Raw genomic sequence first — 25,109 nt, 5'->3', positions numbered from 1 at the left:
CAATCCAATGCATAAACTTCATATGCCATGAAAAACACCCAAGATACATGTAGCAATTGTCAAATACCATCAAGGGAAACCCTCTGTTATCTTCCATCTCTGATTTTAGCCCTGTTTCTCTATGTATTTACAACAGTAAAAAACACCCTTTCACTATCCAAGATGCATTCAAAATCAATCCTTTACATGCTCCAAGCATACACCCAAAGGATACACTGATACAGTTCTTGTAAGTGGTTCATATAGAGATTAAGGGAAAATGATTTACAGCAGTAATATACTGTTTATAACAGCATAAAACTCTGTTCCAAATCAATCTCAGATTCACTCCTTTACTCCTATTGATAAGCACCAAGCATATCCGAGAAGAGGCTGCTTGTACATGGCCCGAAAGCACTCAAAAGTAGGCTGAATTTTATTACAGCAGTTGTTCAGTGCTGTGGACAACATGCATGCCTTGTTCTTGCCTGTGAGATCAAGCCATGAACTCCTCCAAAAACTCCAATTGTACTTGTTCCTTCTTATGCTCTATGCCTTTCCTAAGTATAGCTCTTCCCTTTTCTTCTTCAAGCCTTGCTTGTTCATGCATAAGCTTCTCCCTTCTCTCCCATGTGTTTGTGATGTCTTGCTTCTCCCTTTCCTCCTGTTTTTAGTCCATACGACCAACTCCCAGTTGTTGGGAATAAAGGCCCTCGTGCCTTTAAATGTGCTTGGATGTGAACACACCCTTAGCACTTGTACTTACACATATGTATCTATCTAAAAACCTAAAGGTACACACTCGTCATTGTACCTAAAATCGAGCACACTATCTGCTCTACTCTCTCTCTCTCTCACTCTCTCTCTCTCCGCGACTAAGGAACACCTATTGTCTCAATCTTCGTGCCTGACCCGTCACTACGAACTGGTATCAAAGCGGGCAAGAGACAGCTCGGGTGTTGCAAGAGTCCCAAGTGGACTCGACGAGCATCAATAGCAGTCAAGTGTGAGGAGTCGTCGCTGGCGGGCAATAGTCGGCAGACTTAACGGGCTGCAGGCAAACGCAGCCTGCCTGACAGGACCAGTTGACAAGTAAATCATGAGGCATTGTGGACAGCTGCAGGAATCGTAGACAATCGCAGGCATTGTGGACAGTCACAGGCGCCACATGAGGCTCCAGCTGACGAACGATGGGCAACCAATACACGACGACTGTAGTTCTGACAACAAACGTGACTGCAGGAGACTGGCGGGAGCTGTAGGTGTGACAGCGTGGCGCTGACGACAAACAAGGCATGGACCAGCCGGGCTCACGGATGGCGACCAACGGGCGCCTTCAGCGGAGCACGCGACGGGACAGGGTGTCAGCCTGCACGGACAATGGGCAGCAAGTCAACGGCCCATTTTCCTATTTTTTTTCTTCATCTTATTTTCCCCCTACCGGGTGTTCACACCTACAAGCACAAAGTGCAAATCTGTGTCTTGAAATTTGGGGCTTTTCCCAAATTTGGTTCCTAACACACATTGCAGTGATCTTTGGACCAAAAATTGTAGACATTGAATGCATAGGCCTCATAAATTTTTAAGGATTCTCAAATGCAAGTGAGATTTTTTCTTGGATGAGTCAATTTCACTGAAATCTGTGCAAACTTGGCCTGAAAATTTGGGGATTTTCTCGGATTTGGGGATTGTAAAGCAGGACAATACAAGTTGTCTCAAAAATTGCAAGAATTTGACACATTTTGCCTCCGAAAATTTGGGGCTTTTCATGTACATGCACAAATCGGGCTGAAATTTAATCAATTTCTCGACATTGATGCACATTGGACCCCGTGCAATTTGGGGCTTTTGCAGTTTGGGCAAAATTTGTGCACCATTTGATCATTCTATGTACATGCAGGTTCAATTCCATATAATTTGGACATCCAACACTTGAAAATTTTGGGGGTTTTGCTGAAATTGGTCTATTTTGGCAAAATTGGCTTGTTCTATACATGACAGAGAAAATGCAGATGTGTAATTGATGCTTTGGGCACAAAAATTTTGGGGCCTTTGACCGTGCGTGTCAAATTTTATGCCCGTGGGTACATGTACAACAGAAATTGCAGCTAAAATTTTGGGATTTCTCATGTAATATGATGCATATGCCCTTGGAACAGCTGTAATCAGTTGTGGAATGCTGTAGCACATGGTTTGGTGCTTCTGAAAATTTAATTACAGATCTGAAATCTGCGCTTCTACGTGGTCATTTATTGCTGGTTGGTACTTGTTTGTACCTTGGTCACTTGGGTGACAGTTTTGGGCCTACATTTGCTGTTTTTTGGTCACATTTGGGCTGAAAATCATGGCTGGCAGTAGTGACAGCAGTAATCTCATGCACATAAAGAAGCTTGAAAAAGCACATAACTTTACAGTTTGGCAAAAACAGTGCTACAATATCCTGTTACAAAAGAAGCAGGCAAAGCCGATTAAAACCAAAGGGGTAAAGCCCGCGGACATGGAACAGGAAAATTGGGATGAATTAAATGAGCTTGCACGCTCAACCATCGAGCTATCGATTTCTGATGCCTTGTTGTTTAACATTGAAGGTTTGGATTCTGCATATCCTATATGGACCTGACTGGAAGAACTGTATGCACAGAAAAGTGCTGCAAGTAAAGTGTATTGGCTGAAAAAGCTTATGGATTTGCATATGAAAGAGGGTACAGCAATGTCTACTCACTTGAGTGAGTTTAACTCCATTTTCAACCAGCTACTTGCCTTGAAATTCATGATTGATGAGGAATTTAAGGCTACTTTCTTACTTTGAACTCTACCAAAGAGTTGGGATACATTCAAGACTGCTATGAGCAATTCTAATGTGATCCTTTTGTATGCTGATGTAGAGAGTGCTTTACTCATGGAAGAAATGAATCGGCAGAACAGTGCATCCAGTAAGTTTTTAGTGCTTTGCATACTAGGGGCAAATCATAGCAGAAAGGCAAATATCATAACAAGAAACGCAGTAAATCACGTGGCAAAGATGTTGAATGCCACCATTGTGGTAAGAAGGGTCACTTTAAACGTGATTGCTACAAATGGAAGAAAGAGAAAGGAAAGGGCAAGAAGATAGATGATAGCAAGGAAGAGAAGAAAGACAGTCAATCTAAGAAAAGCAGTGTCAAAATTAAAGAGGTAAATGTAGTCACTCGTGACAGTGATAGTGGAAGTGACATACTCTTTGTCTCTTCACACTTTGGTGCACATGCTCTACTTGCAAATACAGATGATGACATGCATACCTGGATTCTCAATTCGGGTGCTTCCTTTCATGTCACCCCTAATCGAGAGTGGTTCTCTGACTATACAAGGGATCGACATGGTGCTGTCCATTTTGGGGACAACTATACATGTGACATTGCAGGTATTGACAGTGTGCAGTTGCAGTTTCAGCATGGCTCTATCTTCACACTTCAATATGTACAACATGTACCTCAGCTCAAGAAGAGCTTAATAAGCACAGGGCAGCTAGATGATGATGGTTTTCATACCACCTTTGGTAATGGAAAATGGAAGATCTGTAAGGGATCTAGAGTGATTGCCAAAGGTTGTAAAAGTGATACTTTGTATCCTCTCCATATATATAGTGTGAGTCATCATGTTGTTGCCGTGACCGAGCAGCTAAGTGTTTCTTTGTGGCATGGCCGGTTGGGACACATGAGTCAAATAGGAATGAAAGTGCTTTCTTATTTGGGTTACTTGCCTTGTCTTCTTTATGCTGATTTTGAACATTGTGATCATTGTATTTATGGTAAACATGCACAGACGTCTCATAAAAAGTCTCTTTCACTGAAATCTTCTCCTCTAGAGTTATTACATTCAGATGTATGTCAGATGCCAGGATTATCTTAAGGGGGAAAGAAATATTTTGTCACCTTTGTCAATGATGCTACACGGAAGGTATGGGTTTACCCTATTCGTAGCAAGGATGAAGTGCTTGACAAATTTAAAAAATTCTTGGCATTGGCTGAAAATCAAACCGATAAGACACTTAAGTGTCTTCTCTCTGACAATAGTGGAGAATATGTGTCCAAGGCCTTTCAGGCATTTTGTGACAGCAAAGGGATCAAGAGGAAGCTCACTGCCCCTCATAATCCACCCCAAAATGGAGTTGCAAAGCGTATGAATCAGACCATACAGAATAAGGTCCGTGCGATGCTGTCTCATGTTGCATTACCCCATGGTTTTTGGGTAGAGGCTGTTATGACAGCCGTACACTTAATTAATCAGTCACCAAACGGGGGGGAGGATTCTCCAAGAAGCGTGGTTGGGCAAGCCACCTTCATATGCTCACCTGAAAGTGTTTGGCTGCAAGGCTTTTGTGCACATTCATAAAGAAAAACGCAGCAACCTTGAGCCAAAGTCCTGTAAATGTATTTTCCTAGGATATGGTGACGAGGGTGAAATGGGGTATAGACTGTGGGATCTCGAGAAAAGAAAAGTAGTGCGCAACAATGATGTTATCTTCTGAGAAGATCGCATGCATAAACAGCCCGAAAAGACTGAGGAGGTCTGTAAGGTTGTATTCCGGGAAGAAATACCTTTTGGACAGCAAAATGTGCCAGCTGTAAAGCAACAAATACCTGCTGTAAATGAACCTGTAAATGCAGAAAATAATGCTGAAAATGATCAACCAACTATTGCCCATGATAATGAGCCACTACATGTGCAGGAACAGCCAGGACAGCAAGCTGTTAATGTTGATTTCCAGGCTGCAATGCGAGGACAACAAGCTGAAAATGCTCAACAATCAGCAAACAATGATCATTGGGTTAGGAGATCGTCTAGGGCTACTAGACAACCCGATAAATTCATTCTTGGTGTAAATAATGTGGCTGATTATGTCATGTTGACAAACTGTGGTAAACCGGCTTGCTTCAAAGAAGCATTGGACAGACAAAACAGCAAGAAATTGTATAAAGCCATGTTGTCAAAAATGGAATCTCTTGAGAAAAATGGCACTTGGGACTTGGTGCAATTGCCTAAAGGGCAGAAAACACTTCCATGCAAATGGGTTTACAAGATGGTCACTTCTGATTCCTCACCAAAGTACAAAGCAAGATTGGTTGCAAAGGAATACAAGCAGGAGCATGGAATTGACTTTGATGAGATTTTCTCTCCTGTAGTAAAAATGACTACTTTGAGAACCAAGAAGGCAGCAGATGGCAGTCTCAAGGCTTTCATAGAAGTCAAGTGAATCACTGCTTTTACACCAAGAAGGCAGCAGATGGCAGCCTGATTATCTTGGTTTTGTATGTTGATGACATGCTAATTGCTGGCAGGGATACTCATGCCTTGGATTCACTGAAGCAAAGTCTTCATGGCAGCTTTGACATGAAGGATCTTGGTGATGCAAATCACATTCTTGGCATCCGAATACTCAGAGATAGGTCAAAAGGATTGCTCTATCTATCTCAATAGGAGTATATCTCCAAAGTTTTGCAGCGTTTCAATATGGAGGGGGGGGGGGGGAAACAATTGGGGTTCAATTGCCTCCATATGTGAAACTTAGTGTAGAGGACAGCCCTACATCTGATGATGAGAAGGCTGAAATGGCCAAGATACCATATGCTTCAACTGTCGGCAATTTGATATATGCTATGGTTGCTACACGTCCTGACATTGCCTTTGTAGCGGGAGTGGTTAGCAAATACATGGCAAACCCTAGCAAGAAGCTTTGGGATGCAATGAAAGGTATTATGAGATACCTCAAAGGCACAAAAGAGTTGTGCATCTGCTTTGGAAAGCAAAAGGCATCTGTTGTTGGCTTTACGGATGCAGACTATGTTGATCATGCAGATTGCAGAAAGACCACTTCTGGGTATGTGTTTACTTTCATAGGAGGAGTAGTCTCTTGGATCCCCAAACTACAAGTGTGTTGCATTGTCTACTACAGAGGCAAAGTATGTGGCTGTCACTGAGGCATGCAAGGAGGCTTTATGGCTTTCACGTCTGGTGGGAGAGCTTGGCATCACAGAGTTACCTGTTCTCCATTCTGATAGTCAAAGTGCTATCATGCTAGCACAGGATCCTGTCTTTCATGCAAAACAAAGCACATCTAGGTGAAGTACCACTTCATTAGAGATGTACTTGACAGCAAGAGCATTGAGCTTGTCAAAGTGCATACAGATAATAGTCTTGCAAACCTTCTCACAAAGGGTCTTCCAACAGAGTGGTTTGCTCATTGCCGACGACAGATGATGGGAGTTGGATAGATATATGTATTTCAACTTTGTACATACCTAGACTTAGCTGATTCTTTTCTCCTCTTAAGGCACATTACCTTTAGGTGGGAGGTTGTTGGGAATAAATGTGCTCGGGTGTGAACACACCCTTAGCACTTGTACTTACACATATATCTATCTAAAAACCTAAAGGTACACACTCATCATTGTACCTAAAATTGTGCACACACTCTGCTCTGCTCTCTCTCACTCTGTCTCTCCGTGACTAAGGAATACCTACTATCTCAATCTTCGTGCCTGACCCGTCACTACACCAATCACAAGTAGACTTTAATTTCTCCAAGTTCCAATATGACTTGCCACTTTTCTTCTTCATGAGAAGCAAAACACTTGTTAGTTCATGCACATGTAAGCCACTGCAATCGGTATAACCTCTTGCAAAACACATCATACCATCATCCATTTGCATACCACTAAAGTCTTTGAGATGTGACTTTTCTTATGCTTTTATATCCTAGATATAATGTCATATGACAACATCATCAAATCTCCCGTCCAATTGTAGATTGACGCTCTAGTACCAATGAAACATCCCTAGGGGACGGGACGTTAGACTCAACTATCAGTTAGAGCCAAATGGGCTTATCCTCGAGCCTGGGTGCTAGCAACACTTTGAGTCACAACCACAAGCCAAGGGTTGGCATCCCATACCACCATCCCACACCATCCTAGTATACGGATGCGTTAGCTAACAAGCCAAGAGTCCCAAGAGTGATAATCACACGATGAATGTACACAATAGAGCCTTGAGTCCTATAATAAACAAGACTTGGCTCCCCTAACCCCGAAGTGCCCTTAGTGCCTTTACATAAAGTCACTTTACGACCACTATGACCACCCATCCAAATGTCCAGGGGAACAAAGATGGATGAGGGGAACAACATTGATGCATAGTTGTCACATATCAAAGATTTGGAGCAACTTAATGAAATAGCTCCAAACGGTTACCTTGTGTCCACTATGCTAAATGGACTACTTGACTCTTATCAAGGCTTTGCCACTACATTGAGATCAGTTCATAGTTACCTGGAATGGGAAACGCGAACGGGAACGGGACCCCTTGGAACGGAGAGAACGTCCAAGGTCGAGGAACGGAAACGGGAACGGGAATGGGGGGGAAACGGCACGTCTTATGTTACATTAATAAATGTAACTTATGGGGAGACAAGTGCGAGGGATGACCGTCCAGGGGCCTTGGGCACCCGAACGAGGTCAAGGGGAGCCTAGAGAGTAAGTGATTCTAATGATAGTATGACTCACCTGAAGCTGACGGGGCTGGCAGTCGGATCAGAATGAGGAAGCCAGCAACCTTCTAGGCAAGGCTAGGTGGTGAATGGAACAGAATCTCTCGTGTTGTGGGGACTATGGAGAAGAGGGTGCACTTAGCTGAATCTCCGATTAACACAGGCGATCAACACAGGCGTTATCTAACACTGGTATAAAGACAGAAATAAAGACACTATCTTTAATTTTCTCCAAAAATGGGAGGATTTGCACAAACTTAATAATACTCCACCACATCTCCAAGCACTAGAGGCCAGTCTAACCTTGGGGCCAAAGGCATATAAATGGTGGAAAACTTTAAAGGAGGCAAATAAAATACCTGAAACTTGGGCTCAATTTGAATCGGTCTTTTTGAAAGAATTCCTTCCTAAAAATGAAATGGAAAGAAATTGGGAAGATTGGGATTATGTTAGACAAAAGGGAAGACCTTTGATAACATATCTCGAGAAGTATCGTGAGATAATCCTCAAATTGGAAGGAATAGATGAGGACATCCTTGACTATGTGGTCAAATGTAATAAATGCCAGGTTAATAAAGCTGAAAGATTGAAAATGGGAGGACTTCTCCATCCATTAGAGATTCCTTCGGGAAAATGGGAGAGTATCTCCATGTACTTTATTGTCGCGTTACCCAGAACACAGAGGGGGCACGACTCTGTGTGGGTGATTGTGGATAGGTTAACCAAAATGGCTAGGTTTATTCCAACTTCAACTGATGTTAAAACACCAGAATTAGCTAGATTGTTCATAGAGAACATATATCGATTGTATGGCCTTCTGGTAAATATAGTTTCTGATCGGGATAGAAAATTTGATTGTCAATTTTGGCGGGCTGTATTTAGGAAGTTGGATACTAAACTTAGCATAAGTACGGCAGAGCACCCGTAAACTAATGGGCAAACTGAAAGAGTTAACCAAATCCTTGAATATATGCTCAGATCATATGTAAGTAAAAGGCAAACTAATTGGGAAGAGTATTTACCGATAGCAGAGTTTGTATATAATAGTGCCAATCACTCTTCCACTGGATATAGTCCATTTATGCTAAAGTATGGGTTTCAGCCCAGAGCTCCTCATGCAGTAGGACTGCATAAGGAAAAGGTTCAGGCAGCCAAGGACTTTTTGGAGGATATGAATAATATATTAAATTTTGCTCAAGAAAATATTAAGAAAGCTCAAAATCGAGCTAGAGCTTATACAGATCCTCACTAAAGAGACATCTCCTTTGAAGAAGGAGAATTGGTCTATCTTAAAGTGCCTGAACAAACTAAAACCATGAAAACGGGACGATGTCCAAAGCTGTCACCCAGGTATTGTGGTCCTTTCACAATACTTAAAAGGATGGGAGAACAAGCTTACAAGCTCCAACTACCTGCTGGTAGTAAAACACATCCAGTTTTTCATGTAAGTAAGCTAAGAAAGAAGCTGGGTGATATGGATAATCTAATCTTAAATGATAATATTGAGGAGCTATTAGATGACCAATCTAATCCACATGAACCAAAAAGAATTTTAAATGTTCGTAACAGACGAACAAGGAATACTATTTATCAAGAATACCTGGTCAAATGGAAAGATTGTTCCAAAGAAAGCTCAACATGGGAGCGAGTAAGTACTTTAAGGAAAAGGTTTCCCAATTAACAGTTGGACCTTCCAAGTATCGTTTTCGAGGACAAAACCGATTCTTAAGGGGAAGGAAATGTTACATTAAATAAATGTAACTTATGGGGAGACAAGCGCGAGGGATGACCATCCGAGGGCCTTGGGCATCCGAACCGGGTCAAGGGGAGCCTAGAGAGTAAGTGAGTCTAATGATAGTATGACTCACTTGAAGCTAACGGCTGGCAGTCGGATCAGGATGAGGAAGCCAGCAACCTTCTAGGCGAGGCTGGGTGGTGAATGAAATAGAATCTCTCATGCTGTGGAGACTGTGGAGGAGAGGGGGCACTTAGTTGAATCTCCGATTAACACAAGCGATCTACACAGGTGTTATCTAACATCTTAAGTGCCCCAAATATGCTTTGCATGACCCAAATTGCCCCAAAGAATGTCCCTCTAATTGCCCCAATACCCCTCAATGCTCTAAATTGACCCAAACGTCCCAAATTGACTTGATTTACCCCATAGCTCCAAATTGCACTGAATTGCCCCAATTATCCCAATTTTCTTTGAAATTAGACAATATAAATGGATGATTACCTTGGAATTGAGGATAGGCTTAAATTTGATTGTGATTTGCAAGAGTTGATAATGCATCAAATTTGAACTTTGCATGGACTCCTGATTGGCTTGTGAGTTGTCTTGATACTTTGAATCTTCAACCCGAGAGAGAGAGAGAGAGAGAGAGAGAGAGAGAGAGAGAGATTAGTGTGTGTACATTAGGCAATGAAGATTGGTGAACATGTGGTAGAAGGAGTGTGACACAAGCAAAAAGAAAAAACTAGAAAAAACGTCAATTTTTTGTCAATGGGCCTAGAACGGCCGTTCCAAAAAGGGAACCTCAAGGGGAGTGGCAGGGAACGGGCCGTTTTACCTCCTCAGAGGGTTTGGAACGCGTTAAGCCGTTCCTATAGGCCAAAACGGCCATTCCCTGTTTCTATGGATCAATTGCTATGGGCAAAGCCAATCGTTACACTTTTGATTAGCTAGTTACATCATTACTTCAAGGGGAGCAAAGTCATTGGAATCAACAAGCCCCTCTTAAATGAAAACATGCTTTTGCCAACAATCATGAAGATAAAGGCATAGCTCAAAAGTTTTCTAGTAAGCCAAAGAGTAATGATGGGGCTTCATCAGATGCAAGTGCAAGTGATTGGAAAAAGACGCAAAGATGTAATTATTGCAAGGAAGAAAGGAGAAAAAACACGTGTAGTAAGACATGAAAATGCAGCAAGAAGAGTACATGTCACAACACACATGGGTATGATACCCTATGAGTGTGCAGGAGAAAGTAAAGAATGTTTTGTGTGCGTGTGTGTGTAAGAGAGACAAACCACAAAAATGAAGAGAACTAAAACTAATCTGAATGAGGGTTACATACAAGGCAAAGCCCCTAAAAAGCCTCAAACTCAAAAGTAGAGGCTAGAATGACAATGTCGAAGCTCAAAAATATTTTTCTAACTCAAACTAGGACTAAAAGCACGAGATGACTAGTAGAAATGTCATAAATGCTAACATAATCATACTTGGCAACATTTAAGTCTCAAAGCATGTGGTTTTTTGAAGAAAAAGAAGGTGAATTGAAAGATGTTATGGTATTTTATTGCATAGCTTCTTAGGACTAAAATTTGTTAGATATCATAGAAACATGCAGAACATTTCTTTAATTTTACTTGAGAAAATATGAAAAAACGTTTGATGTGTGAATTAGGCTTGGTATATAATATACATATATAACATAGGGAAACGCCACTAATCCTCTTCATAATAAAATTGCAATCAGTTTGTCGTCTATGATAAGTTGAAGCATCTTTGAAAGGTCATTAAAGAAAGATATGAGAAGACTTCCAATGAATCAAATGCATATCAAACAAAGTTCAAAGTGAAGTGATAATGCCTCCAAAAAGCTAGATGAGATCATTTCTCAAAGCACACCACTGTGTCTTGATCAAGAGATGAGTTTGAAGTACTTGCAATTAACAATCGCTTGTTGCCATTGATAAACCCTACCCTAAGCAAGGGATGATTTTAAAGACAAACTTCTTCTCTCAAAGTCCAATTTAGGTGGCCAATCTACTTCCAAGAAAAAAGGAGAAAGCGTCGGCTTGACATGGCAACTTCAACAACAATCAAAAGAATTCCAAGGCTAATTTTGATGACAACAATTCTAAACTTAAGATATTCGCCTTTGAAGAAGCAAACTTATCCACCCCACAAGTTTCCAAAATTCTAGTGGGCAACAAAGCAACCAACCACTAGTCATCCATGGTGAACAAGAAGGGATACCATCATACCAAAAGTCAATTCACATTGTAAGCAATAAGACCATGCAATCTCAAAAGATCAATAACGTTGACACACTTGAAACTTCTTGCCTACAAGTGTTTTCAAGAAATGTTTATTCTCTTTTTCTCGCTCCAATTTGTCTATCTCAAATCTTTTAAAAATGCCTCTTATTATTATATGGATGTATTCAAATCTTAGGGAAAAGTATTTTATCTCCATTATTTTGAATATATTGTTTCTCAACCAAATGAAGCTTCAAATATCCATGGTGTGAAGATAATCCTAATGCTCCTGTTGTGATACAAATTCAGCAGACCATTCTTGAGCTCATAAAAAAGTAGTAAACCTTGCAGCACCTAAACAACCTGACTACTGTTGAAACCAATAGTCTCGAGGACAAATCCTAATCAGAGCACAGCAACTATCGCAAATAGCTCACACAAGTAACTCAAATCTGGCAATGCCACCATTACTAGGAGTATGCAACAATTGTCCTTGAAGAGACCTCCACAAGTCAATCTATTTGCCTGCCGTGTTCTTGTGGATGTTGTTTATGGCTGTGGTAAATGCGTTAGCTGAATTCACAAAACGTTATTTGATGTTCGTAAAATCCGAGCCTTGATTCCAAAGCATAAAGAGCAACAAATTGACTGAGTAACAACAAAATCCAGCAAATTTAGATGGCAGTAAAGAAGAGCTTCACATACCTGACACCTAGCAACAACGTCATACCGCTCTGCAAGAATGTCGACAAGTTTGCCCTTTCCTTCATCACCCCACTGGGTTCCAAGCACGGCACAGACTTGACTCAGAGATTTGTACGGGTCGACAACAGTCGTCTTCTCCTCCACCAGGGCTTGAGAGCTGGTGGTGCTGGCATGGACCGCAGGAACCTTCCTTCTGTGCTGCCACAGGGGCTTTGTCAGAAGCTTCCGATCGACGTCGCAAGGCCTACGACGAGGGCAGCCTGCAGCTGCAGCTTTGAGCTGCGTGGCCTCTAAGAAGCATTGGGAGGCGGGAGCACACGCAGAGGACCGTATAACCTCGCTCATCGACATAGAGGCAGCCATGGCTAAAATGCTGCACAAAGTCTGTCAGCGAAACATCATATTTTCTTTACGTTTTTTCTCTTTTTTTTACTTCAACCCGCTTTTTCATTCTCGTTTTTTTTTTTTAATGAAGACGTGAAATGTATTAAAAAGGTAAGTAAGGTAAGTATGTACAATTGGGGATTTGCCCCTATAAACCAATCCATGACTTACAAGTCTACCCCTTTGCCAAAAACTTATACAAAAGGACTTGGTGGAGTTATTCTAACCGGATAAAACGAGGTGAGTTTGTTTGTTTATTTGGCTGAGGCGCAGCCTGCGATTCATTATCAATGTCCAACATGGAAGGGGCCTGAGGCTGAGCTACTAGGAGGAGCTACACAGGTTGGTTCAGAAGTGGCAAAGAGAGAGGGCTATCATGGGAGCTATTGGGTACGCTGGCATGAGGGTTACTAGCCATTTGACCCGTCGTGTTATCCATTGTAGAGGGATTTCCAGTGGCCCGAGAAATTGTTGACGGTGAAACCCAATCAAGCGAGGTAGAAAAGACATCGGCTGGAATTCTGATGGTGTAGCCCCTAGTCGTTGCAGTATTTATAATGCTCTAGAACAATTCAGCAATCTCCTTCTTGATTTTAGCTTCTCTTTCCTCTTTCGGGCATCTAATATCCGAACGTTTGATAGAGGTCTACACGTCATGCGTCGCTAATTTTGATGCCAAGAGGCATATTCTACGGTGGATTCTGTGAGTTTTTATTCCACTATGGATTCCGTGAGGTTTCGCGATGGATTCCGTAAAACTATATTTATTTGTCGGGGCTCATACACAATGTAGATTCCTTGTGTGAAAAGTTAACGGGGATGCGTGCCCTTTTCAGGTGTCACGTTAATTTAATTTGCAAGTGGGTGATTTCATAGCGGGTGATTTCGCAAAATACATATTTAAATTAATTGACATTTATGAGTTTAGAGTGCGCACTCATATTAAATTAAGGTTAGGATAGAGTTCCAACCTATTTATTTATTTTGTAGATGAAGACTGCTAGGTATTCACTTTTGTTGGTTTAATTTTATTATATTCTAACAATTGTGAATGCTTCAGTTGATGTGTAGAGTAGGCGGCGATGGCATTGGGAAGCACTAGGCGATAGTGTGTATTCAAGTTATTTAGAAGAAATTATCATTTTTTATGGGCGTGCGTCTTATCATTAAAGGCGTGGTGCTAATATTTATTTAGGCGCGCTTATTTATTGAAGTGCTTGACATATATCTATTATTTTGTATGCGCATAGGTGCACAATTTAAATATTCATTATTGGACATTGTATTTGGGCACTGCCCAACTTTTGGGTCGCCCAACCACTTTATTCTCTATTTGGACAAAAGCAAATACAAAAGCTAAAGCATGCTAATTGTAAAATTGGGCTATTTTTTAGCTTTGAGATGAATAAATTAATAAATACATGCTTTGTGGAGCGCTCACACAAGGCATGGGGGGAGATTGTACCCAATGGGTATTTTCGTCCCCTGGCAGAAAACACCTAGTGTGCAAGCTAAAGAAGAGTCTATATGGCTTGAAGCAGGCACCTAGGGAATGGTACCATAAGTTTGATACATTCATACAGTCACAGGGTACCATAAGTTTGATGCATTCATACAGTCACAGGGCTACAGCTGCAGTGCTATGGATTTGTGCTTGTACACGAAGAAAGCCCGTGACGATTCTTTACTGATTTTGGTACTCTATGTGGATGACATGCTTTTAGCAGGGACATCTCATGAGGATCTAGATGCTCTTAAGGCTCAGCTCAAGAAGAGCTTTGAGATGAAAGATCTGGGACATGCCTCTCATATACTTGGTATGCGCATTACATGCGACAGATCTCAGGGACTACTCTATCTGTCACATAGGGAGTACATTCATAAAGTCCTTAAGTGCTTTCGTATGCAGGATGTTAAGCCTATTGGTTGTCCATTACCTTCTCATGTGAAGGTTTCACAGGCTGATTGTCCACAGATAGATGAGTAGAGGGCCGAGATGGCCAAGATTCCCTATGCATCAGCCGTGGACAGTCTTATGTATGCCATGATAGCTACCCGTCTAGATATTGCTTTTGCAGTTGGGGTTGTGGCACGTTATATGGCTACACCTGGCAAGAAACATTGGGATGCCATGAAGGGTATCATGAGGTACCTAAAGGGCACAACATATATGTGTATTTGCTATGGCAGCCAAGATACATGCGTCGTGGGGTACACTAACTTTGATTATGCAGGACATGCAAATAGTATAAAGTCCACTTTTGGCTATGTGTTCACTTATGTTGGAGGGGCTATCTCTTGGATGTCTAGGGCACAGAAGTGTATGGCTCTTTCTACTATAGAGGCTGAGTATATTGTAGCCACTGAGGCTTGCAAAGAGGCTATCTGGTTAGGCCATTTGATTGCAGACCTTGGTATGACAGATGCTATGCCTATACTGCATTCGGATTCTATGAGTGCCATTCAGTTGGCCAAGAATCCGGTTTTCCATACGAAGAAATATACTGAGGTGAGGTATCACTTCATTCGCGAGGTCGTTGAGGACAGGTCTGTTGACCTTGTCAAGATTTTGACTAAGCAGAATCCTGCAAACTTGCTCACGAAGAGCCTCACTACAGAGCACTTTGCCTTCCTCAGGAGATTGATGGGAGTTGGATGAGATGACGTCTTTTTCCTCATCATGTTGTACATGTGTACATGTTGTACTGTCTTTTCTTTTCTTTTCTCTCTCACTGGGGCAGATTCACCTTTAAGTGGGAGGCTGTTGGGGGTAAAGGTGCCTCCGCCTAGCTGCTCGTGTATTACTATAATGACAGTACACGCCATTGCACATTGCAGGTGGCGAGCGCTCGTCATAGTCACTTATTCTTTATTCTTTTAGTGACAGTTTGAATAAAGGAATGCCCAGCCACACATTGTGATTGTTGGAGTTCCCACTTTTGAGTCTTGCTCTCTCTTGCTCTTGCTCTCCATCTGCAATAGCTCTCATCGCCAAGCTTTTTCATCCTGGATTCTACTTCCCTTTCAGACTGGAAAATCCTTATGCTCAGTCAAGTTCAAGATTTTAATGTCAATCAACACTTCCATTTTAAAGACCTACCAATCCACACCATAGTATTCTTCCTAGACAAGTATAAATCTCGCACTGTATCCCCACTGGTCAAACGTGTTTGGGAAGCATGGCAGCAATATAAAAGGCTGGTAACCATCCCTGAGGCCTTGGTGCACAAATTGGATGCTGTATACGTACGTAGTGAGCGCTGGAAGATCCCCGAGAACAAAGAACTCTACTTTAAGCTCAAAATTCAAGAGAATAGCCCTTAGGATGCTTCATGTAAATCTCATCATGCAAGTCCCCGTGTAAAGAAGCCATCTTGACATCCATCTAGTACAAGTCCAGGTCAAGCTATGCAATCAAAGCCAAGACTAAGTGTAGGGTGATCATCTTGACCACAAGAGAAAAGACATCATCAAAGTCAACACCATGCTCCTGCTTAAAGCCCTTAGCAACCAATCGAGCCAGGGGTGCTTTTCAGCTTGTACACCCACTTGCATGGCAAAGCCTTCTTACCTTGAGGCAAGGAAACCAAATCCCAAGTCTGATTCTTATGCAATGAGTCAAGCTCAGACTCCATAACCCTCTCCCAAGAGTGACAATCACCCATGTGCATAGCCTCATCATAAGTGAGAGGCTCTCCTACATCTGTAACCAATACATAATCCATAGAGGGCGCAAAACGTGGTCAGGAGGTTGTCTATCTCTAGTAGAATGCCTCAACCTAGACTTTGCTGCCTAACCAATATCTTGTCTAACATCAGCATGTCTAACATCTGGGCCATGAGCATCAGGTGTGTTAGGGCTTGAATTCCATCATCTACTTAGTACTATTTTATACCTTAGTACTAGCATACATGTAGAACTAGCATATGGAAAGTGACCTAAGATATCATATGAAGCATTCAGGTTTTTACTTGACATTCAGGCACCTTCCTGACAGTCAGGAGTTCGTGTCTTTTGTATTCTTGCGTGATGAGAAATGAGATATTCTTCAGGACAGCGCCAGATTCTGGTCGCTTACGTCTGGTTCTAACACTGTGTATCTGTGTCCTAAATATTCGTGATGTCTATTTCAAGTTATTTGATCAGGAGTGAATATGATGATGATAAACTGTGTGATAGTTTTTAGGACAGTGGTTCAGCATTGATGTTTACGATATGTAGATCATGTTTGCATGGCATTCTTGAAGATTAGGTATGTGTAATGGCTATAAAATGTGTCAAGAAGTTCCCTGCAGTGCTAATTTCCTGCATTTCCTGTTATGGTCCTGATGGTCCAAAACAAGGTGATATTGCACATTGTCTAGCTGGCCGTGGAGCGGGCTGTACGGGAGCAGGTAGCTCCTCCTGAAAGATAACTCTGCGTACCTCAACCACTTTCTCAAGCTGCATATGCATATTGTCCTCATGAAAGATGGCATCATGGCTGGGATCACTTTCCACGCCTGTGGATCCCATAAATGGTAACCCATCTCTCCTGTATCTCCATAGCCAATGAAAATGCATTTGACACTTTTAGGATCCAGCTTATTGCGTTTGTCTTTGGGCACATGGTAGAATGCCTCACATCCAAAGACACGCAAATGATCATAAGAGGGGGATTTGCCTGCCCATACCTCCTCTACAACCTGAAATTCAATGCCACTGCTAGGTGACCTGTTAATAAGATGCACTGCAGTAGTAACTGCCTTAGCCTAGAAGTGTTGCAGTAAGCCAGCTTGGCTAAGCATGCTACGGACCCTTTCCTGAATGGTTCTACTCATGCGGTAAGGGGCGGTAAACTGACACTTAATACCCCGCTCATCACAAAACTGCTCAAAAGCATGTGATACATACTCACCCCCATTATGTGACCTTAGGCATTTCAGCGTATTCCCAAACTGGTTCTTTGCTAATGCAAGCCAACGCTGAAATGTGTCTAAGACATCGGATTTTCTCTTTATGGGATAAGCCCAAACCTTACACGAGTAATCATCTATGAAAGTAACAATATACTTTGCCCCACCTAGTGACTGATAGGGCATGGGCCCACATGCATTTGAGTGCACAAGAGCCAAGGGCTCACCCATGCATTTCTTACCTAACTTTTTATGCGTATTACTAGTCTGCCTACCATACAAATAATGATCACAAGAATCAAAATGCGAAGAGTCAAAAGGCTGAAGTTACTACAAAGCACAAAGCATTTTCATTCCTTTAAGGGACATATGCCCCAAACGAGCATGCCAAAGGGATACATGGGGGATAGAACCCACAGACAAAACATGATTCAAGGTAGCTCCAAATACTAGTAAGGGATAGAGGCTGCCAGACTTGGCACCTCTTGCAAGCACAAGCCTACCATGAGTAATCTTCCATGTAGAGTCTCCAAAAGACACAAAATACCATGTATCATCATGCATTATCAAGCTATCCAGTTGGCATAAAGCTACGCGTCAACGTAGGTACATGGCATACATCATGCAAAACAAAAGAACTACCAGAAGAAAATTGCAGCCTAACATCTCTTATGCCCATAGTGTAAAGAGACATGTCATCACCAAGACGCATAGAACTAGAGATGGTATGATAGGTATAAAACCAATCTTTATAGAGTGCCACATGAAATGACACACCCGAATCCAAAAGCCAGCACTGCGCATACATAGAATGTGTCTCAGAAGCCTGTAAGGCATTGCATGAAGAAGCTGCAAGTATATAATCCTCATCTGAATCAGTGGCCTCCATGACATTAACCTCTTCTATCTTCACACTAGACTTTGCAGGTACAATAATGTACTTAGAAGACCTTTCCTGCACTTTCTCTTTTCCCTTTTTCTTGGGCTTATCATCACGTATCTTATGGCACTACGGCCTAATATGTCTTACTTTCTCACAATAATGACAAGTAAGATCAGACTTCCGTCCACGGGACTTGCTGCGGCCACATGACTTTGACCTGGAATTCTAAGAGTCCTTGCCCTTATGATCATTATCATGCATGCCATGTCTGCCACCTCTAACGGTCAATGCATGTGAAGAGTGGGAAGCATCATTGTTTTTCTTGTTGATTTCTCGAGTCAATAAAGCACTCTCAACATCTTTGATTTTCAGCCCATCAAGCTTGTTTGTGCATATGGCAGTACGGAAGACATTCCATGATTCAAGCAAGGTGCCAAGTAGAAACAGTGGGTGCAATTTGTCTTTGAACTCAATACCCTGTGATAACAGATTCTTCACGATAGCATGAAACTGACTAAAATGAGATGATAGGGATGTCCCCTCGTTCATGTGAAGGTCCATTAACTGCTTCAACCAATACATCTATGACGCAGGACTCTGCTGCACATAAAGCTCCTGAATCTTCTCCCATAAGTCCCATGCACTTTGATTCTCATATTCAACAACATTATGATGGACCTCTTCTAAGAGTGACAAGATAATGGTAGACTTGCATAGCTCATCAACTTCCATCCAAACATCATCATCCATACCCTAGGGATTAACACCCTTGAAACGCATGGGTTTAATCTGCAACTTTCGTACCAAAACATGCCATATCTAGGACTTCCAATACCAATAGTTGGACCATCCAACTTGGAAATGTTAAAGAGAGCTGTGTCTTTCAAATGACCAATCATACTATCCCAAATCAAAGCAAAAGTGTAAAATTGCAGGTTGCCGTAACTAGTAGAAAATACATTAAAACCATTGCTAAAACTAGCTGAAAGAGTGGATATCACCAAGAGAACCACCTGTCCATCAAATATGACCAAGATAACATCAAACAGTAAGCATTATCCTCATAGAAGTGCTCGAAATTTGCAGATTTATACTTGTTGGAATAAATGATAGTAGCATGTAAAGCTATCCCAAAGTGAAGCAACCACTAATACATATGTCACTGCAACTGCCAGGTAGCAAGATACATCTAACAGTGAGTGTCAAGGGACAAGAAGGTACCAAGAATTGTCAAACCAATAACCTATCAGGCAAGAGACATCTCATAGGACTAGAAGTCATGCATGTAATGGGTCTCAGCGTAAGAGAAGAGACCAAGCACAAGCACAATTGATAGAGCAAGAAGCTCAATGCATAACCATCCAAGATGCATACAAAACTAACAAACATGTGACAGAGATAGGTGCCTATCCCAATAGGTGTGTCAAATCAGCCCACTACAGACTAACTGCAGACATAAAGCTCTCAAGTGAGCAAATGCATGTAACTTTCCCACAAGCTCAAGCTCAAGTGTAAGTAAAACTCTGTGTACATCCGAATATGCCAAGAGGCTCCCTGTTAACCCCAATACGAAGAAAGCAAAAGAAAGTGGAAAAGACGCAGGGCAAAGGCGGAAAAAAGGTAGCCCGACTGAAGAAAGAAAAGGAGAAACGGCCAAAAGCGCAAGGACAATCTTAAAAGTCTAAGGCAAACACAAAAAGGAAAAGGCGCATTTTGGCGCACCCTAAAATCTTGTAAAAGAGCGTCGGGCTCTCACCCGTGCAACTTGTAAATGTAGAAGGGCGGTGAAAAGGAAGCTAGGAAGATAAAAGGACAAGGGAAAACAGGGCCTAGGCTATGACCGGCCATGTAAAAAAGGGAAAAGGGGATGACCGCCCAAAAGGGAAGTAGGGTTTTGTATATAAAGTTGAAAAGTGAATGAGAAGCTCATTCTTTGGTGTGTGGCAAAACTAGTCTTCTTCTTTCTCTCTTCTTCTCCCCTTCTTGCTTGTGTGTGCTCTTGACAGAGGGAGTGTGAGAGTGTGAGGGAGAGTGTGTGTGAGAGTGAGGGATCAAGAGGGTGAAGCTCTTCACCATCTCCTTTTCTCTACTTCTCTTCTATTCTCTTCTCTCCTCTTGCGCGCGCGGCTATGGAGGATGGAGGTTGGAGATGGAGGAGGCTTGAGGATGCTTGAGCTAGCATCTAGAATCGTGGAGCTACCGAAGTGCAAGAGAGAGGAGGGTACTCGATCAAGCATCAAGGTAAGTTCACTGCATTTGTAGGATCGACGGCTCGTCGGCTAGGTGAGAGATAGCCATTAGAGCTCGCTTGGAACGCTTGAAACAATAAGCGGTTCGTGGGTCTTGGCGGTTGAGTGAAAGCTCCTACATTTTGGTTCCATTGCCAGGACCGACGGATTCAAGCTTGAGCACTTGCGCGCCTCATATCGAGCATCGAAGTAGGGTATTCATCCCCGAAACGGAGCTTGAGATAGGTAGGAAGTTGGGTGTTTTTGATCTTCAGAACAGGTAAGTATTTTGGAATATTCTGGTTATTGATGATTGGAAAACATGGAGAAACTAGTTTAGTGTTTTGCTTTCGATTCAGGTTGTGTTTAGGATAGATTAGTAGTAGGAAATCACACACGAAGAGGCAGAGGGCTGCTGCTGTGAAATAGGGGGAAAACCACAGGAAACAAAAGGAAAAATGGAGTAAATGCAAAGGTAACTGCATAGGAAACGCTGGGGAAGGAATCTGTAGTGTTCAGGGAAGAACTAGCAGGGTATAAACTCTGGGAGGGCAAGAGAACCCCATTTCCAACCAACAGAGAGTGAGAGAGAGAGCGAGCTTGGCAACCGTCTGATCGACCAGGGCATGGAGAACATCGCATTCGGCAACTCCCAGGTAACCATCTCCTCCTCACCACTTCAACTCCGTCGCTGGTTAATCGCATGGTCAATAGGATAAAACATCTGGAGAAAGTCCAGCAAATCCGTGTGCGCAAGCTCATTGGACCGGTGGACTCGGACGTCCGACCCAGTGTCCGATTCCCAGAATCGGACACTCGGACAATCGTCCAATCGGAACAACCTGTCCGACTACTAGGATCGGACCAACTAGTCCGATCGAACGTGCCACGTGGCACTCGGACCAACCTGTCCGACTCGGACGCTCGGACCACTCGGAGGCTTTGACTCAGACCCACCCTGTCCGATCGAACGAATTAATACACGTCACCAATCAGACCACCTGCCCGGTCCGATTCCCAGGATCGGACCCATCCATAATCAGGCCACTAGGATCGGACACTCGGACCAGTCTGAATGATTCTAGGAATCGGACTACTCGGTCCGATCGGACCAGTCGGACAAGTCGGACCGCCCAAAATCGGACCAGCCCAAAATCGAACCCCTTGGCCGATTCTTCGAACACTTGCCCGTCCGATTTTTAAGAATCGGACACGCGGACCTGATACACCTGGTCCGATTCACACAATCGGACCACTGGTAAATCGGACGTCCGATTCCCAGAGTCGAACCAAAACAAAACCTGACCCATCCAGGGACACACTAGGGCACTCCCCCAGCGACCCACCCCTGCGTGAACAACAGGAAGCAGCATAGGACCCTAGAACCCTTAGAACGGCCAGAACTAGAGTAGCAAAGCCTGTCAGGCCCAAAACGAGCAAGAGTGAGTGAGACACCGGGGAATTGCTCACAGCACTCAGGTTGAATTTTCGCACTTGAAGTACACTAAGGAAAGCCGAAAGCCTGATTGAGCACAAGTGCACGAGGAACAACACACTCACGAGTGACCATAAGTTGAGCATTGCATTCAAAAATTAAAGGAACTCACTCAGATAAATCGCCCAAACAAACCCACCAATAGGAGAAGACCCAAGATGTATGCAAACGCGCGGAGCGCAGGGTAGGATCAAGCAAGGAGCGTCAACGACAAGGATCTGACTTACGACTAGGCGCAAGAATTCAACCATGATAGAGGGAGGCTCAGACCATCGGTTTACAGGGCAGCTAGATGTCAGCGCATTCCTAAACGCCATACAACAGATGGTGAGCAGTTACGATGCACATGCCAGGTACGAGCACCGTGGCAGGACGACAGATGCAATCATTGCGGACCTAGAGGAGGAGAGAAGGCTAGCCCGCAAGGCATTGCAGGGCATAGCCGAGTACAATAGGGACCAACAAGCTAGGAGCCTAAGGCAAAGCATGGAGCTGCATGAGGTGCAGCGAGTGCTGAACTTGGCTGGCCAGAACCGGACAGACCAAGAAAGAGCACTAGAGGAAGACCTGACGCTGGGCGAGCTCCTCATGAAACGGCTGCTCGATAACACCACGGTAGAACAGAATGCCACTGCGCTAGCAACCTCGCTACTTGCAGGGCTGGGGGCAAACCAGGGCTCAAAGAGCCAAGCCAAAATACCTATTGTCGCCAAGCAACTCGACAAGTACCAGCCATCGGATGACCCGTACAGCTTTGTCGAGCAGTTTGAGCAAGTCTGCGAAGCCAATGGCCTCAACGACCAGGCCCAACGTTCGCAAGCATTCGGACTTTGCTTAAGCGATAAGGGTAGGACGTGGTATACAAGCCTAGATGCCATAAAACGAGCCAACTTCAATAACCTTAAGGACCTTTTTGTCAAGAGGTTTGCCGAACCCGGATACTCTGACAACCTGCTAGTACGCCTGATGAACGTCAAGCAGAAGGAGAAGGAGGGCATCCGCGACTATGTGACCCACGTGAGAAGCCTCCTTAAAAGAATTCCCTTAGGCGAAAGACCGACTGACAGGGCAGTGTCGACCGTATTCATCAGCGGGATTCGGGATGAGGAATTATACAAGGCACTAGCAGGCAACTCAAGCTTGCAACGAGACGTGGTGGCTAGGGTTTTTGAGGAAGCCATTAGGGTTGATGACCAGCTGAAAGAGCGGAGCTCCAGGAGCTCAAACCTAGAAGAAACAAACCCACGGAGTTTAGAGCGAACGCCAACCTCTAGCGAGTGATCAAACCCATCATCCCAAGATAAGGGAAAGGCCACCGAGACGGACCACGGCTTGGCCGAGGTCAAGACGGAATTGGCGAAAATACAAGACATGTTGAGGCAACCGACGTGTCCGCACGTCCAGTGCGTGTATTGTGGAGGAAACCACCTGCCAACAGAGTGTCAGGACCCTAGGTCAAGACCCTGCGCTAACTGCGGTAGGTTCGTCCACGATGCCGCACACTGTAGACTACCACGAAGACTACCATACACACAACCCTACGGCCAGCTTTACCCGGCTAACAGGCCATAACCATTCTTCGGAAGGGGAGCCCCGCTAGCCCTACTGGCGCCTAACGATATGAAACCAGCGGTCCCTAGGCTGGACATAAATCGTACCCGTATTCCTAGACCTCCTGGTCCCTATGTGACCCACCCACCGAGCGATGCTCCCGTACACTACGTAGAGGAGCCCAGTGATGAAGAAACCTACATATACCCTTACGTCTTGTATGACGACGAGGGCAATGCAATCCTCATGGATTACTGACCCGTGCCGGTAATGGCATCAGGATGAGGACGGGGTAGAGGCCTAGGAGGGCAGCCACAGGATCCAGTCACTTGTTGGACTTGTGGACATCCCGGTCACGTCTCATCACGCTGCCCCGAGAGAGAGCAGCAAAACAGGGACAAAGCTGACCAAAGGTGCGCAGAGTGCGGAATCACCCGCCTTTTCATAGATTGCCCAAAACAGAAGTCGCCTTCTGGTTCAGCTAATTTGCCATCCGTCCCTTTGGGGCTGTTTGGTGTTGAAAACCCCGATGGGGAGGCCACACCTATTCCCTTGCGAGTTATGACCCGAGCACAAACGAAGTAGGCCGGCGCCTCTCTGCCAGGACCTAGCAATCTTGACGCGACCTTAGTAGGAAAGAAGAGCCGTAGGCGGAAAAAGAAGAGATCAGAGGCTAAGGTCGCACTAAAAACCGACAGTGTTACGACCTTACCCCAAGGGAAGAAAGTCTCAGACGCAGAGGCAGAGACTTCAGCCCCTAAAACAGCCCAAAAGGGAAGCGCTAAGGTAAGGGAATACCCACACCCCAAGCGGCAATTGGAAGCCATAGAAAAGGTGAAGGAATGGGTGAGGGAGGCTCAACAGCACCTCAAGGATGTTGAACCCATCACGGAGGACGAGATTGAGGATCTCTCCAAGCATGAGCACGCCACTATCACCACTCCAACCTAAGTCTGTTGACGCTGCTACGCCACAAGCAATGCCATCAAGGCCAAGCCTAGACACAACAGACCCGCAGATCAGTCGCGGCCATTGGCCCGGATAGTCTGGGCTAAGGGAAGGACGAGTGTTTAGCAATCTCCTGACCACACTAGTGACCACCCCTGTAACGGTTGGTCTGGGAGATCTACTTAGGCAGCACTCTGCCCTATGGCAGGACCTCAAGCATTGGGTCGAGAGACCGCAAGAGTGAGCCCCGGCAGATACTCAAGACCAGGATGTGGAAACGCACTTGCCAAGTTTGACGCTACACTCCGGGCCTAAATCCTTGCACGTCAACGCCTTCTGGGAGGGCTCGGAGATGCATGCAGTCCTGCCAGTCCTAGCCCTGGGAGACGCAACGAGGAAGGGGATTGTAGACACAGGAGCTGGGGTTAGTGTGCTTAGCCACGCAGTGTTACAGAAGTGGGGAAACCCGCCTGTCAAAACTGCTCGATTTAACGTCATGCTAGCAAACGGTATGCGAGTGAAGCC

The 25,109-nt window shown here is 43.9% G+C and overlaps 1 protein-coding gene across 1 annotated transcript in view; it reads right to left on the bottom strand.

Moving 5' to 3' along the window:
• LOC148027756 (adenylosuccinate synthetase, chloroplastic-like) overlaps positions 1–12,613 on the bottom strand; it is a 35,759-nt gene extending 23,146 nt beyond the window's left edge. The window contains exon 1 of the mRNA XM_087689462.1: positions 12,200–12,613. Within this exon, the coding sequence (XP_087545588.1) occupies positions 12,200–12,562 (363 nt within the window). The 5' untranslated portion in view covers positions 12,563–12,613. The remainder of the gene's footprint in view (positions 1–12,199) is intronic.
• Positions 12,614–25,109: the final 12,496 nt, after the last annotated feature.

The sequence above is a fragment of the Lygodium microphyllum genome, chromosome 12 (genome assembly GCF_053477565.2).
Source record: "Lygodium microphyllum isolate KBCC chromosome 12, Lygodium_microphyllum_v1.1.10, whole genome shotgun sequence".
NCBI lineage: Eukaryota > Viridiplantae > Streptophyta > Polypodiopsida > Schizaeales > Lygodiaceae > Lygodium > Lygodium microphyllum.
Note: the sequence above shows the minus strand (reverse complement) of the source record. Positions and strands in the feature narration are given on the sequence as shown.